The sequence below is a fragment of the Opisthocomus hoazin genome, chromosome 11, assembly GCF_030867145.1.
Source record: "Opisthocomus hoazin isolate bOpiHoa1 chromosome 11, bOpiHoa1.hap1, whole genome shotgun sequence".
Lineage (NCBI taxonomy): Eukaryota > Metazoa > Chordata > Aves > Opisthocomiformes > Opisthocomidae > Opisthocomus > Opisthocomus hoazin.
In genome coordinates this window covers 18,975,233-18,989,095 of record NC_134424.1, presented here as the reverse complement: position 1 = coordinate 18,989,095, position 13,863 = coordinate 18,975,233, and the positions used below count along the sequence as shown (strand labels likewise).

General features: G+C 52.1%; 2 protein-coding genes across 9 annotated transcripts in view; one reads left to right on the top strand and one right to left on the bottom strand.

Annotated features, from left to right (window-relative positions):
- HEMK1 (HemK methyltransferase 1, mitochondrial release factors N(5)-glutamine) overlaps positions 1–2,335 on the bottom strand; it is a 34,014-nt gene extending 31,679 nt beyond the window's left edge. Inside the window, exon 1 of one of the 5 annotated variants that reach the window (XM_075432378.1) lies at positions 2,276–2,335. Coding sequence is in view for 1 of the 5 variants with exons in the window: in XM_075432375.1 (XP_075288490.1) it covers positions 1,230–1,264 (35 nt within the window). In the remaining 4 variants the exon portion in view is untranslated. Of the gene's footprint in view, positions 1–1,065; positions 1,140–1,229; positions 1,320–2,275 lie in introns of those variants that run through there. The other 4 variants (XM_075432373.1, XM_075432375.1, XM_075432376.1 and 1 more) reach the window with 4 other exon arrangements.
- C11H3orf18 (chromosome 11 C3orf18 homolog) lies at positions 1,411–13,364 on the top strand. Of its 4 annotated transcripts, none has more exons than XM_075432380.1 (6): positions 1,411–1,497; positions 5,089–5,481; positions 6,263–6,435; positions 6,885–6,910; positions 8,534–8,663; positions 11,652–13,364. In XM_075432380.1, exons 2-6 carry the CDS (start codon positions 5,248–5,250, stop codon positions 11,659–11,661), a joined length of 573 nt encoding a protein of 190 aa, XP_075288495.1. In that variant the 5' UTR covers positions 1,411–1,497; positions 5,089–5,247; the 3' UTR covers positions 11,662–13,364. The 4 variants fall into 4 exon arrangements, with proteins under 4 accessions (XP_075288495.1, XP_075288494.1, XP_075288498.1 ...); XM_075432379.1 differs by lacking the exon at positions 11,652–13,364 and adding an exon at positions 10,574–10,667; XM_075432383.1 differs by lacking the exon at positions 6,263–6,435 and having other exon boundaries at positions 11,652–13,361.
- The last annotated feature ends 499 nt before the right edge of the window (positions 13,365–13,863 follow it).

The window sequence follows — 13,863 nt, the reverse complement described above, 5'->3', positions numbered from 1 at the left end:
ATCTGGGAGGCTGGGTCAGCTCCCACCTGGGCAGATGCTGGCACTGAACCCCCCGCATCAGCCCTGGACCCTGCTGCATGGGGCACCTGTGCAGGCAGCAGTATGGGGCCTGCCCTGCTCCTGCTGCATGGTGAAACTGTGGGAAGAGTCAGACCTCCATTGCCCTCGTTTGCAAAATCAAACCAAACAGAGCCCAGAGAAGCAGCAGAGAGAATACCCTGCAGCAAAGATCTCAAGACTGGCTTACCTGCTCCCTCCTGGCAAAGACGTGGGTGCTCAAAGAGCCCAAGGATCCCCTTCTTACCATCTTTATTACCCCCAGCAGAGAGATAAGCAGCCCCTATGAAAACTTGCCTTTATGTTACGCGTAAGCAGTCTGACAGCTAGTCTTCACCTGAGCAGCTCTGCACTCCAAGGCCCAGTTCTGGGGATGGTGCCACAAGACAAACAATAAAGGAATAAAACTACCCACCAGCGTTGTCAGGAGGCAGATGAAACTTTAATCAGCCATGGCCAGAACAACGCTGCCACTACTTGTCATTATCAGTAAAGGAGACCAGCTACTGATGTGGGGTCCCCACACGCTACTTCTTGGTGCAAATATCTGTCTGCACACAGGTAGTGAATGGATGTTTCTTTTTCCTGCCGTTCTGTGGTTTGGTCCATTCAATGCCCAGTTCCCCACTCACTGTGCTCCAGCACGCACACTGGTGCGGCCCGCTCTGCCCTCACGGGCTCGGGTGGGAGCTGGGGCTTGCGCTCCACGAGTCGGCACCTTTCTGCTGCGGGGCCGAACCGACCCCGCAGGCCGTGCCGGGGGCGGGAGCACAAGACCCCGCTCGCCAGCCGGGGAGCCGCCCGCCCGCGCCTCCCCTCGGCCCCCGGGCAGCTCTCCGGCGGCAAACGAGCCCCACAGACCGCCGGCGGGACCGGAGCCCGGCTTTCCCTCCAGCCGCCCGGCCTCCCTGCACACGCAGCACCCTAGCCGGCGCCAGGCGCCCGCCTGGCCTGCACCGCGCCGCCGGGGCCCTCAGGGGCGAGCGCGCCCGCCCAGCGACGCCTCACCTCAGGGCTACCACCACCGGCGGGGCTGGAGGTGCAGCCGGCTCCCGCGGGGCCGGGGCCTCCGCCTCCCGCACAGCAGCCTGCGGGGGGAGCTTGAGGAACGAAAGGGGAAGGGAGAGGGGGGGAGAGAACGACTGCACCGCCGCGACGCTCCCGCCGCTCACCGAGTGCCGCCACGACCGCCGCACCGTCTGCCCATCGCCGCCGCGCGCATGAGTGACGAGAGCGCCGGCCAACTGCGAGCCGAGCTCTGCGGGCGCCGGCCAATCGCCTGAGGCGCGGAGCGGCGGGGCGGGGCCGCCGGCCGTGCGGCGGCGCGAGCGCGGAGCGGCCCGGCCCGGCCCGGCCCGGCCCGGCCCCCCCCGGCGGGCAGCACGGCCCCACCGCCAGCGGCGCTGCGGGGGCACCGGCCGCCTCGGCGCGGAGCGCGCAGTAAGTGCCGGGCCCGGCGGCCGCCCTGGCGGGGGGGGACGCGGCGCTGAAACGCGGCTGCCTCCGGGGAGGGGCGCGGCGGCGGGCTGGGCCGCGGGGGTGTCCGGCCGCGCCGCCCCGCCCCGTTCCCCCCGGGCCGCGGGCACAGGCGGGGGCTGCCGCGGCCTCCCGGCGGCGGGGAGGGGCGGGCGGCGTCGACCCGCGCCGTGCCCGGCCCCGTCCCGGCCGCCCGGGCGAGGCGGAGCGCTGCGGGGGGCCGGAGCGGTGGGGAGCCGGCTGCCAGCCCCGGGGCCGATGGCTCAGCGTCTGGGTAGCGTCTCGGGGCGGGAAGGGCCCTGCGGCCCGGTATCCGTCTGGAAGCTTCTCCCCGGGACGGGGAAGGAGCGGCTTCCCGCGGGGAGAGCGTCCCCAGCCAGCTGCGGGGTGCCGCTGCCCGGAGGGGGTCGGGGCCGGCGGAGCGGGCTGGCTGCGGGGCGGCCCCGTGGCACCTCTCTGCCCGCGGGAGGGGCAGCGGGCGCAGAGGGCCGGGGTCCCCCCTGCCCCGGGGGCGGCCCTGCGGCCTGGTCAGCCCGCTGGCAGGGGGGGAGGAAGCCCCATCCCGCAGCCAACAGCAGCCCAACGCTGCTTGCGTTGCCGAATTGCTAGAGCCATCTCGTAACGCGGCGTTACTAACGTGGCATCTTCGTTGTGGTGAAGTAATGTAGAAAAAAATACTAGTTACTATTTGCCTTCTTCATCCAGAGACCCCACCACCCATCTTCATCCCCATGACACAAACCTCTATTCCTGTCACACCCGAGAGGAAACTGCAGCACAGAGAGGTTAAAACCAAGACTCAGAGAAGCCAGCAGCCTCACGCTAGTGCCTGACACGATGTTCTGCGTCTCGGAGGTGTTGGCCACCGCATTGCCTGTCAGAGACCGGTTCGGAAATGCTGGCTTAGGAGAGAAGCAAACGTGTTCTCCTTATTCCTGGACCCAGCAGAGCCCAGCACAGCGCGGTCCTGGCTGCATGAGAAGCTCTGTTGGTGCAGGCCATGGAAGAGTGCCAGCTCGCAGCAGCTGAGGATCTGGTTCCTCTTCTGTTCTGTTCTCTTTGTGCATGGACTGTGCTGAAGCCTGCTAGCGATTGGTAGTAGCTGTCCCTGGCCCTAGAGCAGCCATCAGAGACTTGGATTGTGCCCAGCCTGGAGATCAAACTTCCAGCACCAGGACGACAACTGGGAAAGGAAGGCAGTGGGAAAGATCATCCGCTCCCAGCTCTGCCTTTGCAAGCCGTGGGCACTGGGCTGTACTTGTGCTCAGCCTCCCCATCTGGCGCTCTGCAACTTGGAGCAGAAGGGACTTGGGAACAGAACTACCCTCATATGGACCTGGAGCTGGTTGTCTAAGCCATGTCAGAAACCCTTCGTACAGGACCACTTTTAGAGCTAGGTCTCTGGGCTTGGGAATCCTTCAGCACGGACAGGACCCTGAGAGCATGGACAAGAGCCCCCGTTCCCACTTGACCAGGGTTTCAGCTGGCTGATGTTAGCCTAGCCTAGCTTTATTCAGAGGAGCAGTACACAGCAGCACAGTGTGTGGTCCATACAACAGGGGTCTTGTCCAAAGGGTTGATATCAGCTTCAACATCCAAGTTCCAGTGATTTTCCAAAACTGACACCACATTGAGATGAAGGCCTAACCCATTTTGTTTCCAAAATTCAGGAGCTGTTGGGGATCTAGAGCCATACTTTGCAAAGCCCTCGGACCCATTTCACTCCTTTCACTTAGGCTCTTTTTCCACTTCTTGTTTCCTTGATGGTGGCTTTTTTTAAAACGTGAATTACCAGCATGGAGAGTTTCCCTGAACAGCACAAATTGGTGATTCTCTCTGAGCAGCTGCTTGGTCTGCCCAATACCTGCTCAACAAGTCCCTCCCGTTCCCTGCTGGGCTGTAGCAGCTGCTGCTGTTGTGGCACTCAGATTTCAGATTTGCCATCTTAGTGCCCAAGTGTCCACTAGACCCGAGCTCCACGGTGGTCAGTAATGGCTGGGGAAATCCAGGTGGTTTAAACGAGGCGTGCATGGTTTGGTGGTCAGTGAAGGACACGGTCCCTTTCAGCTGCAATCAACTCGTGTCTCAGCGTGATGTTAGGTGGGACCAGACCAGAAGTCCTGTCTTCACATTGCTCTAGAAACTTGTGGGAGTTCAACAGCTCCCACAGTCTCCCAGGCACTTCAGAATCCCCCAGCAACTCCTGTTTCACAAAGTTGTTGGCAGCGAGACAGATGCTGCATGTATGGCAAGAGGTTTACCTGTTCGGGGAGACACGGGACAAGTGCTGTCCAAGCCAAGGTGGCTCCTCAGGCTGCTGACTGACCACGGGGCGGCCTGCTGCTGTTTGCCTGGCATGATTTCTCTGCTTCAGTTGTTAGTGACAGATGTTACTCACGCTGCTTAATGCAGTTAGGGACAGCAGTTAGGCGTCACAGTAATGGGAACTGCGCAATAACCTTGCCTAGAATAGAACAGAGTGGAGCAGAACAATGGCTCATTTCTCTCTGCAGGCACATCTTTTTCTATTCAGAGCTCATTAACCCCTATGTCCCGGCTGCATTCCAGTCCAGAGATGTAATGTCTGCTAAACTGCGGAGAAATTATCAGAGGACTGCTACAGTAGTTCTCAGGGTCAGCACTGCTCTGGCCCAGAGGTAGCTGCATTTTCACAGAACCAATTGCTGAACTAATGTTATATACAGTGGTTTTATAAACAAAGTTGTGCAGATACTTCCCGTAGGATGATCCCATGGTGTTTTGCAACTCCTGTTCATTTGCACAATAGAAGCATAAAGCAATTAAAGCCTTTCATGTTTTCAGCATGAATAGATCTATCAAATTTCACAACTCCAATCCAAAATTGGACTCATTTTAAAATTAATATTGGTAATTAGCAGTGCATGACTAAGCTTGAGTGGGTGCTTTCATGGGGGACTTGAGAAATGCTGTCTTTAGTAGCAGATGGGGGACCGGTGCAACCCACTGCTTTAAGGAAGCAGGATGGGATGAGGGAAAGATAGTGGGGCAATAAATATTGCAGTGACTTAGCAGTCACCAGTAACTACCACAACAAGAAAGTCCTGCTTTGGATTCAGTAAAAAGCATCATGAGATATGGATGCCTCACAGTTGAGTGCCATTTTATTGAATGTGTTCCCACTGATAAACTTCATGGGATCCACGTAAGTTTCCAAAAATTAAAAGCAAGAGACAGAAGTGGGAAAACGCTGTATCTCCTGGGGTGGATAGAGGCCACCTGGCTCAGCCTGGAGCAGACCGAAGATGGGGGTTCTGAGGTTGTCCTCACACAGATCCGCCAAGTGTCTGCAAGGAGGCAGAGCTGAAGCAGTGAGGGGAGAGCGTATCATTGACTTCAGGTCAATAAGGCATGACTTCAGGGGCTCTCAGTACCACTGAAAAGTCTTTTTCTTAGTTTGAGTGGCTATCTGTGAGCTGCTCTCAAAATTTGTACTAGTGAATTGGGAAGCTTTGGAAAAGGTTGTGCCTGTCTCCAAGAGCTCCGCACTGTTCATTTGTTCTCATTCTTTCCTAGGCAGAAACCAGTGTGGTTCCTATGAAGAAAAACCATCAGCGACAATGCTACAGGACAGGTCTCACCTGAAGGTCCATGATATGAAGGGCAGCTCTCTGCTTCTGTAGCTGATGGGGGAGGACAACAGCTTGGTAAAAGGAGCTACCAAGAGCTGGCAGGATGAGTTACAGCTCACCCTCTGTGCATGACTTGTATCACAGCACCACCACCACGCCTAAGCCAGACCCAGGGACAGCTCTGGAGGTGACTGTACGAGAACCAGCTACCATAAGCCCTGAGACTACCAGTTTCAACAGCACCAAAATCCCGGATGTGGGCAGCACTGGACCTGGCATGAGCACAATGCTGCTGTCCTTTGGTATCATTACTGTCATTGGGTTGGCTGTAGCTATGGTAAGAGAGCACTGCTAAATATTTCTCTGTCTGTTGAGGGTGGAGGGTGGCAGAGGGGCTCTAGAACTGATTTGGGTTGAACGATTTATTTGTGTTCTACTAGAGACTTACCCAGAACTGCTGGGAACTGATAGTTCCTGAGATCCCTTTCTTTTTAAGCCTTTATCCAATGCTCCAGTCCACAGTCTTCCTGAGGTCGCGCCAGAGCGGGATGCTCAGCAGGCCTAGAGGAAGCCATATGTAGTATGAGTATTTCTTTTTAATAGCAATAGGAAGTTCAGTTAAAAGAACACGAAGCAGATTCTGTTCTGACTTGTTAACCGGAACAGCTGCATTGATTTAAACCTTGTCAACACAGGGACACCACAAGAAAGTTCATCCAAATTAACTTTTAAAGCAGACTGTTGAAATCATGTTGATCTCCCCTGTGGACACGCCTTTTTGAATTAAAGCAGCCTGAATCCATTTTAGCTAGACTCATTCTGGACTGCATTTCCAAGGTCCTACTTGCTGGGTATCAGCAAAGTCCCTGAGAATTTGCTGCGTAACTAACCTTACCATTAACGCTGTAGGCAGAAGCTTTCAGAAGCTATAGTTCAGGGCCTGACGTGGGCAATGCAAGTGCTGCAGTTGTTGTTTTGATATATAACCAGTTCGTTTACCTGCCAACAGAGAACAGAAGGTAAAGGCAAGCTCCCATTCCTCGTAAGAGGAAGAGCTTCGCTAACAATAACCATCAGAGGAGCCTACAGAAAGGGACTACTGCAAAATTTCATTGCAGGCCCAAGGAGGAGTTTTTCCAAAAGCCCCTAAGAGAACCTGCAAACATTATCCCGGAAACGGTCATAAGTTCCCAAGAGCAACATCCAGCGTTCGTAGTTCTCAGAACAAGGCTCTGGAGGCCAAAAGCCTCGCTTTCTTCCCAGCGCAGCCACTCTTACTGGCTGACAAGAGGCAAGTCACTGAGCATGCCCGCTTTGCTTCTTCCCTTTGTACTGGGGAGGGGGTAACAGCACTTCTACGCTGTAGGAAATCCACAGGTGAAAACCACAAAGGGAAAGTTCTTCATCCACTCTTAAATTGCAACATACATCCTACAGCCACCAGAAACATGCTGAGCTACACCTAATAATAATACACCTAATACTCCTACTACTACTAACACATCTAATAACAGGCCACTCGTGCACTCAGTGTCAGGCATGATCTGCTACCGAACTTATGCCGCTGAATATGAAATTTCATTTTCAGTTGTCACTTCTCCCTTCCCCCTGGCTTTGGTGCACAGTGACACCAGACTTGCTACACCTCCTTTCAGTGTGCCCTGTGCCCAAAATTTCTCTTCTCAGCTGTTCCCCATCCTACTGGGGCTGATGTAATGATGGTTTTTTTTTCTCCATCAGGTTCTGTATATCAGGAAGAGGAAGAGGTAAGTAATGTCTATTGTTGGCTGAAGGGAACTCAGTGCTTCAAAATCCAGAGAGAGCTAGGAAGGAGACAGGGAGAGTGTAAGGGATAGCTGTCTGAGAAAAAGCCTATGGGGCATCAGCTGCATGTGAATGAGGCAGAGGTAGGGACACTGCACTCCTGGTTCTGGCCCACCTTCTAACACCAGAGCTTCAAAGACTCCTGCACAGCTTTGGAAAGGAAAACATGGTTGAGCAGGAGGAGGTTAGGGACCTGAAAACTCTTTATGCTTCATCTACAAGATGCACTAAACCAGACAAAAGGATTATGACTGTATAAAGAAGCTGGGAACTTTGTCATGAGAGGCGTGGATCTCCCCTTTCAGCCTTTCCCAGATCCCTATGTTCTCCAGCAGCACAGGGCAATGACACGGGCCTTGCAGTCTTTAGCTGCAGTCACAGCAACTGGCAGTAGAATAGCGCAGAGATTCAACTTTCTAGCCCAAGACTTAGTGTCTCAATTTCCTTGTTAAGATCCTGGCTGAAAACAGAGAGGAGAGCAACGTGCAGGGAGATGCGTGTCCCACTGCTTCCATCTCTGACTGCAGAGACCCTGGTGAAGAGCCGTTAGATGTGGAACTTCCTCCCTGCCTGACTCCTTTTGACAGGCCTGGCCTGGCCACAGAATTTCAAGAAGTGCTGCTGCCCACTGTAAAATTTCCAAGCCAGACCCTGAAGCACAGGTCTTCATACTGCCACAGGAGCAGCTAATGCTTGGCCTATGAACGTAGCACTGCTGGAGATAATGGTTGTTTTGGGAAAGCCATATAGAGGCAGGGAGGGAATGTGTCATCCTAACGCTTGCCAAAATAGATATTTGTGGGGAGACTGCCAGTAATTGGTTGTGTGTTTCCCTCTCCCACCCCCCAAAACTCGGCTACAGCCTAAGGCAGGGCTCAGTGTCTTCACAGGAGCATGCCCACCCATCCATCCTCCGTCTCTGAGCTGTCCAGTATTTAGGGAGATCCCTTGGGGTAATAGTTTATAGCTCTGTCACTTGGAGCAACAATAGAAGGGTAAGAACAGTCTTTCACAAGCATCAGCCTCTTATGAGAATCTTATCTTTTTCTTATTTTCTATTTATTTTTATGTCCTTCAACCCCAGGGTTAAAGTACTACTGTTAGGCCACTGGAGTGAAAAGTGGACTTCTGCATGGCAGAAGACATGGCAGGACTGGCTGTTGTGGGCAGAGGGACAGGGGGAGAAGTTGCAAAATGCCTAGCCAGTACATTCCACTGTCTCTTTTTTGTCCCACCACATAAAGCTTGATCTTTTAAGATCTGAAGGAACTTAAATTCCTGTCTGATTCCTCTGTGCATAATGCCTGCCAACATGGATTAGTGACAGCAGTTAATCCCCATAACTGCACCATGGGTATCTTCCACTTCTGCCAGCTGCGTGTAGTAGGTTCTTATCCTCATCCCTGCAGGATAGAACACGACCGTTACCCAGCAAGCAGCAACAAGAGCAGAATCTCTGTGCAGCAGGAGAAAGAGCCTACAGAAAGCCTCAGCAGTGGGGTGGGGAAGGCAGCCTGAGCATCTGTCCTTCTCAACCAACCCTTTCTCTTCTCTCCCTTGGGCAGGCTGGAGAAACTACGGCACCAGCTCATGCCCATGTACAACTTTGATCCCACCGAGGAACAGGATGAACTGGAGCAGGAGCTGCTGGAACATGGGCGGGATGCAGCATCTTCCCAGGCATCACAGAGCAAGGTAGGCAGCAGGGACCAGCGAGTCTGTTACTACAACCACTGGTACCTGCACTGCTTTTGTTACAAAGAGTTGTTGTAGGGTAAGGAAACCATGTAAGACCTCAGGAGGACTTCCCCCATCTCCGCTAGCTCTGGAGATAGGGGGCTTGAGCATTTTGGAGTGCTTAGGATGGACTGAAGAGTCAGGCAACAAGGACAGAGAGCCTGGGAAGGCAAAGTGCTGGCTCTACTCAACTAGGAGAGAGACAAGGGCAACTTCAGTAATTAAGGGTGAGTTTACCACAGTTAACCACCCAGGGCACCACAGGGGAGCAGTAGGATGAATGCCATTTCCTCGGAGATGGGACTTCAACGCCCACAAAGCGCTGAGGCTCCTTTGCCCCGGCCCCAAAAAGCAAATAACGTCCACTCAGTTTTAAGGTATGCCTGCTTTGCCTCAGGATGCAAGTGTGGAACAAGGCCTTGCTAAGGCAAGGCCTGTAGTCAGGACAGTTGACTGTGCTGCAAGCCCTGAAGAACGCAGGCAGAAAGCCTGCTCATCGTTGTGACATGGCAACAACTGGTCTTGTCAGCACCTCCAGGCCAACTTTGGTGGGCACAGAGCAGGCACGGCTCAGAAAGAGAAAAGGGAGGAGAGCTGTCTATTTGAATTTGGGGAGAGGGGAAGAAGGCTTTGTTTTGACCACTTCTGAGTGTTCAAAGGCATGCGGCATGCTGAGAAATGGTAAGGTCCTCAGAGACCACCAACTTAACTGCATTTGTGAGTTAGGAAGGAGCTTGGTAGCTTGGCCAGTTGTTTTTGGTTAATGATCCAGATGGATACTTTGACAAGAGGCTATCTCCTTCCCCAGTGTACCACGAGGTAGGAGAAATAGGGAAGAAGGGCTTCTCACCATCGTTTGCAACCAGCTTCACAGGGTTTTCTGTTTCCTTTGTCACCACCACCACACAAAAAGCCTTTCTGAAAGAGAGCCAGCAGGGATGGTTGGAACAGGTATGCGTCTCAGCCAGTGACGCAGCCTCCCCTTAGAGCAGACATTTCTCCTTTCTTGAATTCCTGTGCATCTGCTCTGTGTTGCCCATGTCTTCCCTTGCTTTTCCAGTTCCAGGAGCAGGAGTTCTCCTAAACAATTCTCACTTTCCACACACTTTCCACCTTCAGATAATCTGTAGCAAGCTTGGCGTGGGCAGAAAGGGAAAGAGGAGATAATAAACACAACTGTAATTATAAAATATTGACCTTGAGACATGCTTCCCAACCTGCTAATGAGCACAAACAAGAAGACTTGTCTTTCATATTTCAACACACACAACATATTCTATACACTGGTTTGGGAAAGCAAGAAGTAGCCCTTACTAGGAAAACATCAGATCCCTCTATTAGTGCATATAGAGGACTTCCCTTCAGGTAGTAAAGGGGGAAAATGACAAGGCCAGAGTTAAACTTAGCACAATAAAAACAGATCCTTCCTATACAGAGACTGGCCAACAGCATACCTCAGATCCCTCCAGAGCCTGCTAATGCACAAATACCTCTGCTTGGAAAGTACACAAGTTTAAAGGCTTAACATAGTAAGAGAGGCAGAGTCTAAAACAACAGCCAAAGTCCAGTCTGTGGCATGTTTCCAGGCCTTCTTGGTGTTTCAAGTCTTTTTATGCTGCCTTGTGTATATAAATAGTGACACCCAGTAATCCAGTGGTGTGGGGATTTTATACTGGCATGGATGTGCTGACTTGCTCTCTGGCCTGTTGTATTTCTCTGTCACTGCCTTGTTAATGCCGCGTTAGTCAGCCAGCCTCCCCTTAGTAAGGGGCGGAATGCAGTTATGATACTGTGCAGTCTGTGCCCAAGCACATGCACCTGAGCAAAGGCAGACTTGCTGGGTCTCATCTTTCACTGCTTCAATGCAGATTCTGCTGACAAGTCAAGGAGCCCTCCAGAGACCCAGCCGTCTTGTGTTCACAGACGTTGCCAATGCCATCAATGCATGAACAATACCTGTCCCTGCTCTGGGATCATGCTGAGACTGGGGAGGATGAAGCCAACAAACCAGTGACTTCCCGCAAGCATGGCCGATCCACTGAGCCCAGCTGGTCACCCCGTTGGTTTGTGTTACAAATGGGCACAAGCACTGGGAACTGTCATCAGTTTGGGAAGCAAACCCTTTGTGATGGCAGTGGTGATTTTTTGGTGTGTCTGTTACCACTAAAAGGTCCTGAGCTCCGCTTTCTGGGCTGGTGCTGACTGATACCATCTGCCAAGATGCGTGCTTAGGAACAGTGCCTGTTTTGTTGTAGACTTGTTAGAGCACATGTGCACACTCTCTGGGTCAGGGAAGGAGGAGAGGTGCATGTTTCAGAGAGCTTCCCCGTTGGCTTTGTGCCACCAGACCCCAAGGAAAGCGATGAAGGAGCCTCTCTGTACAGTGGCCACAGCTTCGGCAGAGCCTGGAGAGGTGACTGGTGGCAAAGCCCCTCTGAACAAGAAGAGCTTACTGCCCTAGCGGAGTAGTAATCTGCGGCACATCAGGGAAAACATGTACCATGGGCTTATGCCCCTTGTGGCACATGGGCTGCTGATAAACCTGTACCCAGGGCGATGATTACGCATGGGGGATTCGCTAGCTTTAAAAATCAAAATTGTGAACATATGGCTGATTACATCTTAACTGAGGAAGTGGCTGAAGATCCCAAATCAGGGCTGCTGTACAGACAGAGGGGAGTTCATTCAGGCAGAGGCAGGGGGTGTCAATATCTGGCTATGTGGCTCCCTGCCGCTGAGCTAGAAACAATGGTACTTGGGCTATAGAGAGGAGTCGAGTAGAGCTAGGGTTCTGGTATCACCTATCCCCCTCCTGCTTTGGCTCAGGGAGGTTTCTACAGTGCAGAGTGTTATCCCAAAAAAAAGATTAAGCCTTGAAATATTTCTTTTAAATAAGGAAAAACATGTATTGGCTCAACATTACAGCAGCCCCATGTCTGCCCCCAGAGGTGACTGAACAGCTGGTTCGTACTTCCTTACCTGCCCGGACCTGCAGTGAGAGCCTTCTCTTCTTCCTGCTGAAGGAAACACGGAGCTTTGTGTTAGCCTCTGCTCATGTTACCTGCTAATGCAGAAGGTGGGACCAGACAGGTAAGCCAAGAGTTCTCCTGTAACCCTGAAGCATCTCTCTGTCCTTCAGGGCTGCAGGAGGGAGAGAGTGTGAAGGGGTCTCTGGCCACCTTGGCATGCTGCAGTGCAGCATGGGGGCTGTCCTCTGCAGAGCATTTTGGTGGCCACCAGCCCCGAGTGCTGCAGGCCAGCACAGCAGCAGAGCCTGCATGCAAGCATCAGTGTCCAGCCTGTGCACTGATCACCACCTCATTTTTCTGCAGTACATGATTTATCAGTCAGATCATGTTCTATCTACAGCACCAGTCAAAAGGGAATCGGGGCAAGCCAAAATCTGAACGCAGATCTACAGGTAGGCTTTATGCAAGGAGATGTTTCATTGAGGGGCAATTCAGGTAACATGTGCTTTGTTGCTACATTGGACCTGCTAGTTAGTTTTTGTCCTCCCAATTTTTTTTTTCTCCTTCCCCACTGTGATTTTTTTTTTTTTTTTTTTTCTGTATTCATTAAATGTAGCCTCTTTCCTGAGCATGTACCACTGACCCCCACAGTGCACAGTTCCTTGCCAGCCCTCCCTCCTTCACTGACACAGCTTTCCCTCATGGCAGTTTTGCAGGGCTAAGTTGCTTTAATTTTTCAGTATTACTCTTTAAAACCAGGGAGTTCTGAGAGTGTATTAGGGCTAGGAGTGTCATCACCTGTGGAAAACAGCCCATCCTCCACACCCAGGAGATCTGGCAGGAGGCACTCCCAGGCTGCTGGTGTTTGCACTCCAGGGATACTCTTGGAAGGAAGGTGTGTGCATACAAATACTCAGTGTGATCTGGCTTAGGTCCTTAGAATTTGGATGCTATCTGTGGGTCTTCCCAGAGGTTATGCCTGTGTGACCAGTGGAGCAGCAAATACATCACACCCATCCCCCAAATGCACACTTACCATCTTCTCCAAGTGCTCACTGATGGCACCCAGCCACAGAGACATCGGGTTTCTCCGTTCAGCAGCTGGCACGTCGCTGCCCATCACATTCCCATGCTCTGCGGCAGGACAGGGATGGAAGCAGCAGCAGGGATGCACGGCTGGCCTAAATCGCATTTCCCCTAGAATGCTTACGACTGGAATTTCATTTGTTGTTTTAAACCTGATAAAAGGCAAGTGTAAGCTGAGCTGTGTCCTCAGACCAACAGCCTACTGTGTGCTCTTTACCCAGCTCGATGTGCTGCACAGGCAGCTGCCAAGCAGTGCATCTGCCAGCTCAGGTGCAAAAACAGGCACCTTCTTCCACATTAATGCTGAGATAGATCTTGTATAACAAACACACCTACAGAGGAATTCTCTTTAACCATTCTTCCTGTAATGGTAGGCTTCATCCTGTGATGGCTGCCCTTAAATTAAAGAAGTACAGATAAGACGACTAAAAGAGTATTATGGGCATTTGCTGGGCTTGTACTGGAGTATTCTTTTAGTTCAATAGCACCTCCTCTCACAGTTCTTGGAAGTATATGTACAATTTTGCAGAAGCATTATGATGTAATTTAATTCAAGTGTTTCTGTGTTTTAAGCATTGAAATATAATTAAACTATTTACATGAAATCTAGTGTGATTGTCTTTTCCTCCCCCACCATTTGCATTCTCCACAGAAAAGCGGAGTGTATCCTCTACCTGTGGGTAGTTTGTACGCCGTGAATTCCCCTACTCTTTCACAGGCTGAAGTCAATGTGAAAAACTTGGAAGGACAAGCTCTGCAGGGGTCAAGGTTTAGTGCTCCACAGCGTGGAAAGTCAGACCTCTTCAGGAAGGTTTGGTGCTTGGTGGAGAAGTCGGGAAGGCAGGAGCTTCCAGCCTAGCAGATCCTGTGCATCCAGAGAGCAGAAAGACAAATTCCAACTTGTCTGTTTGCCATATTGTCCTTTAACCAGCTGAATTCCTGGATGAACTAGGGGTTCATCAGCTCACCTGCAGCTCTGTCCATAATAGCGTGCCCACACTGGGGTGATCATTGTGGGCAGCAGCATCAGTAGCTGATGTTGGTGTATTTCAGATTTGCTTTCTGCCTCATCTTCTGTCCCACAGACCCAAAACTTGGGACTA

Coding starts and splice junctions, on each gene's coding strand:
- C11H3orf18 (XM_075432380.1), top strand. CDS start 5,248: ATGAGTTACAGCTCACCCTCTGTGCATGACTTGTATCACAGCACCACC. Junction 5,482..6,262: donor TTGGGTTGGCTGTAGCTATG/GTAAGAGAGCAC, acceptor ATTTCATTGCAG/GCCCAAGGAGGAGTTTTTCC. Junction 6,911..8,533: donor TATATCAGGAAGAGGAAGAG/GTAAGTAATGTC, acceptor TCCCTTGGGCAG/GCTGGAGAAACTACGGCACC.